The following is a 5,045-nucleotide window of genomic DNA, read 5'->3' on the forward strand; positions in this document are numbered from 1 at the left end:
AAGTAAAAGTCGGCGTCGCCAGCGTCAGAGTTATGACCATGGAGACTGTATAAATAGGAGAGTTAGCGTCATGTATAAGAATTAGGGAAAAAACGTGTTTGAGATAATAGCGTCATTCGATAGTCAATATAAGGTTTTGTTATAAAAATTTTTTTCCTGGATTTTTTAAACGCATATTTGCATTTAAAAAAAATTATTGAAAAGTGCACTTTTTCAAACGTGAGACAAACGCGCCGAAACGCCGACTAGCGGCTAGCAGAAGAGCCCGTGACGTCATCACTATAAAACTTGGATATTTTAACACGTAACTGCGTTGAACTGCAAGTTTAAATTGATTGTTTTCAAAAGTGTCTTGATACAATGAGTGAAAAAGAGGTTCAAGTATCATCAAAAACAAATATCAAAGGCTATAGAGCATGTTTTGTTCCATTGTGTGGGAACAATTCAAAGAAAAATCCTGACAAAGTCTTCGTGTATATACCCGATAATTTGAATAAGAAGCAGCAATGGTTTAAACTTGCACGACGTGGTGACAAGCCAACTAATTCACAATTTTATTGTTGCCAGGATCATTTAGATGTAAGTGTATTATTAACATATATAATTAAAGTAATACCACTGAATTAGTGTAATCTAACCTACAAATACCTGTCTCCTATCTTTTTTGTAGATTGAGAATGATCTTGAAAACTACATGCGATTCAAATTATTTGGAGGTCGAATAAAATTGAAAAACGATGTATTGCCACGTTACTTTGATTGTCAACCTAATCGCAAAAGTGCTACCAAACCATCTGCAAGAAAAAGTTTCCAAAATATCAAACACAAAGCAGCTGTTGTAGAATTATTTTCCAATAGCAATAGCTTTCGACAAAAAAATGAAATACATGCAAAAAATGAAATTACAAGAGAGCTTGGCAATACAGAAATAGTAGATTTGAACATTCATAGTAGTGAGAATCAATACCGAAAGAAAAAATCAAGTCTATTGTGTACAAAAATCCCAGTATTGCAGCACAGTCAATTGAACAAGCAATTTAATTTTATAAATCACAATCAAAACGTAAATTTAGGTTTATCATACATCCCGGAGAAAACTTTACAAGAAAATGAAAAGGAAAACATGCAGTTTGATTTTGAAAATTATAATGAAGAAGAAAATTCAAATTTATCACACATTCCAAAAAGAGTTTTGAATGAAAGTCAAAAGTCGAACATATTATTGCAAGAGAATCAAAAGGTAAACATTCAATGTAATTTTAAAAATAGTAATCAAGGAAAATACTCAAATATATCTTACATTCCACAGAAAGTTGTACATGAAAATCAAAAGTCTAATACAGAATTACGAGAAAATCTTGAGGTCGATAAGCAATGCATTTTCGCAAATGACAATCAAGAAAAAAATTCAAACTTATCAGCAGTGAAGGGGGTTCTTCGAGAAAGTCATGAATCAAATATCAACTTGAAAAATAGTAGTCCAAAAAAGTATAGCAACAAGAAAATTCAAGTCAACCGAAAACCGCCTTTTCGCAGTTTAGGTGTGATGGTAAAATGTAAAACTGCTGAAAAGTCTACGAGTACCAGTGATATTGAAGATGGTGTGAGTAAATTAAAAATTAATCAAACGTATCCTGTTAACAATCTACAGAGGTTAGACGCTGATTTAGTAAGTTTATCAATCACTAATGAAAAATCATCACTAACTTTGACCTCAAAAACCATTAGCGAATATAAACCTTCATCTGGAGAAGTTCAAGATATAGAAGAAAATGATTTAGTGTGGAAAAGGAATGCCTTGAATATGACTGTATATTTTATTGCTACTGATCCAAAAAGATACTTAGGACTGCCACTTGAATGGTTTTGGCTTTTAGAACATTTATCTATATTAACTGGAGTCGGTACAGATGACATAAAATTAACGCTTATGAAAATAAAATTGAATGACACATTTGTCAGATTAGGCCATCAATTTGGAGTGAGTTCAACCAAAGCCAGTAATATTTTTCATACAACAGTATTCAAATTAGCTAATATTATGAAGACTTTTATTTATTTTCCTGATAAGAAGACAGTTATAAAATCAATGCCCATTCAATTTCGGGCAAATTATTATCACGTTCGGGCTATTATAGATGCTTTTGAAATACAAATTCAGAAGCCATCAAACAGTACTAATCAAGCATTATCATGGTCTGAATATAAAAAAGGAAATACATTGAAATTTTTAAAATCATGTTCACCAGATGGATTTATCAATTTTATTTCTCGTGGATGGGGAGGAAGAATTTCAGATACACTATTGTATCAAATAAGTACAATCGAAGAAACTTTACCACCAAAATGTACTGTGATGGCTGACAGAGGGTTCAAACACATAGATACTTTATTGTCAGCAAAATAGTGCAGGTTGGTTCGACCTCCAAGTAAGTCTTCTAATAGCAAACTAACAAAACTAGAATCAAGAGAAACTAAACGTGTTGCCAGTTTACGCATTCATATTGAAAGGGTTATTGGTAGGATGAGAGAATTTGAAATGCTGTCTCCTCATGCAAACTTGCATCATTCTGTTATGCCTTACATCGATTCAATAGCTATTATTGCAGCAGCTTTAGTTAACTTGCAGTCACCAATAATAAGACAATAAACTAGTCTTTCACGTTTGGATGTAAAAACTGACATGTATAATAAAATTTTGAATTTTTATGAAGAAATTAACCTGTAAGTTGAAAAATAAATTTTTCATTTTTTAATAAAAAATTTGGGACATTTTTCTTTCTTCTACAAATAATAAAATTGAAATCACTTTTGTGCCACTTGATTGATTCCTTCTTTGATTTTTATTTCAAAAATAGTGTAACACACAAATACAAATATTTTGATAGGTTTACTTTTTACTAATGTAAGAAAACTTCACATCAGGATACAGATGTCATCAGTCGAGGGAAAATATATTTCTTCCAAAATTCAGTTGCTTTTTCTATAGTTCCAGTAAATTTATCATCATATGTCAACCAAACTGTAGTTACTTTTTTATTCTGTTCAAAAAGAGGATCTGCTACACAAAATAAACCTTTCCTTTTGTTCGCACACAACATTTGTGTAAACATTTGTGCTTTACATTTTTCACTTATGACACCTTTTGACAAATAAGTTTTGATATTATCAGTTGAAGAAGGGCATTTTATTTCTACGATGAAATCTGATCCAACAGCATCTGGCGAGGCTCCAATAACAGGGCACGACGACAATAAATATAATCCGCAGCTTCTACAACTTATGTTTTTCTTTTTTTTCACTTTAAGCAATACCTGCTTTTCCAAATCTTTGCCTCTCTGCATGGCTTGTGAGAGAAAAACTTTAGCAGCTCCAATGATTTTTTTCACCAATGATCCGTCGGCTGTACGGCAATGAGCAGCTTCATAAATTAATGATGCAGTTATTCGTCCATACCTACATTCATACCATAACGGATCATCACTTTGACTCTTTGTTGCTTTTTCCACCTCTACTATCATTAATTTTTCAATTTTCTTTTCAGCAAATTTTAGGAATTCATCTGCTTCATTCATTTTCATTTCATTAAACAAAATCATAAGTTGATGCAATGATACAGCTTTGATATGGTTATTACTATTTATATCAAATAAATGTCGAGTAATCTGACTATCAATATTTTTTTTCTGGGCTATTTCAGTTACTGTTTGAAAAAAGTGTTTAATTTTTTCTGGTTCAATGTCATTTGGTGGTACAGGTAATTTTTTACCTTCAAACAAATCAACTGCTGCAACATACTTATTTGTAGTTGTCACTTTAGCTAAATTGGACTTTTTCCAATAACATTTAACTTCTGTTGGAGCAGGTTCTTCAGTCCGTCTATTGACCCACATCAAAAGTGCAATCGCATGCTTACAGCCACCTGTTTGGAGGAAAATAAAAGGCAACATTGATTTGCATTTCAGAAACTTGACTACCTATTTTTTTATTGATTTTATATTTACCAAGGGATGCGGGGCAATCTTCACACTCTACCGTGTTAACAGTATTACTTTTTTCGTTAACTATCAAAGTAACTTTGTACGGCGTATCACGAACCTTGTGTTCAGGACAAATTGAGGCTTTTAATATACATAAAGCTCCGTCTCGTTTCAAGCAAACATAACCCATAGCAGCATCTCCGTAATTTTCTCTTGAAGATCTATAGACAATAAACAAAATTGTTAAAATACATAAAAAATAATTATGCCGAACACTATGTTTATAACATATACATACTCATTCATTTTTGCATTTCGGACTTCAGGATCATTGAAATTGTCATCATTTTTTATGTAATTTAAAACCATAAAAATATTCACTTTTGGAAGATTTCCAGAATCAGCTTTTAAGAAATCAGGATCTAGCTTATTACTCATGTCTACTATTTTCAAAATAATATGTTTTACATGCGTGTATCTTGATCAACAATCCGTCCACCGTATAAACACTGCACATGAATCAACAGCCGGTATAGTAATGACGTCACGCGCACTCGGCAGCCATTACGGCGAGCAGGCCTCTCGTTTGAAAACAGTTTAAAATCACACAGTTTTGAATAATTTTTAAAAAACATTCCGACAAAGTATAATTTTTTAAAAAATTATTATTATATTATGTGTTACACGTACTTCATACTGTAATAATTATAGACGATTTAAAAAAAAAATTTTCTACCTAATTATAGTCTCGAGCATCAGTCAAGCATGAATCCTCTACCAGTAGCGCCTCTCTCGGTGATCAAGCAAGAGCCCAAGTTACCGACTCGATGTATGCCCCAAAGCGAGTTATATATATAATATATAGATATATAACTCGTTTATATAATATATATATATATATTAAATATGTGTATATGTGTGTGTGTGAGTGTGTGTATAGATATTATATACAACCATTAGTCCACCATTAAAAAAATTTTTATTTTATACCTGGTGTTTGGAATCGGATATTTGGTGCATGTTGCATGAAGCAACGTTTATCAACGACTTGGAATCTATGGCTTC

The 5,045-nt window shown here is 32.0% G+C and overlaps 1 protein-coding gene across 1 annotated transcript; it reads right to left on the reverse strand.

Moving 5' to 3' along the window:
• Window positions 1-2,921: 2,921 nt before the first annotated feature.
• On the reverse strand, window positions 2,922-4,418 carry LOC131663353 (uncharacterized). The gene is made up of 4 exons (XM_058933716.1): window positions 4,279-4,418; window positions 4,005-4,201; window positions 3,770-3,922; window positions 2,922-3,703 (listed from the first exon to the last, which is right to left on the reverse strand). The coding sequence occupies exons 1-4, from the start codon at window positions 4,416-4,418 to the stop codon at window positions 2,922-2,924; spliced, it is 1,272 nt and encodes a 423-aa protein (XP_058789699.1).
• Between the last annotated feature and the right edge of the window lie 627 nt (window positions 4,419-5,045).

This window comes from Phymastichus coffea, unplaced genomic scaffold (genome assembly GCF_024137745.1).
Source record: "Phymastichus coffea isolate CEN01 unplaced genomic scaffold, Cenicafe_Pcof_1.1 PCOF00033, whole genome shotgun sequence".
Lineage (NCBI taxonomy): Eukaryota > Metazoa > Arthropoda > Insecta > Hymenoptera > Eulophidae > Phymastichus > Phymastichus coffea.

Excerpts from the sequence above, each read along its gene's own strand:
- LOC131663353 (XM_058933716.1), bottom strand. The coding sequence starts at position 4,418 with ATGAGTAATAAGCTAGATCCTGATTTCTTAAAAGCTGATTCTGGAAAT. Across the intron at positions 3,923-4,004 it reads AGATTGCCCCGCATCCCTTG|GTGGCTGTAAGCATGCGATT; the intron begins GTAAATATAAAA and ends TCCTCCAAACAG. Across the intron at positions 3,704-3,769 it reads AGCAGTTGATTTGTTTGAAG|TAACTGAAATAGCCCAGAAA; the intron begins GTAAAAAATTAC and ends TTTTTCAAACAG.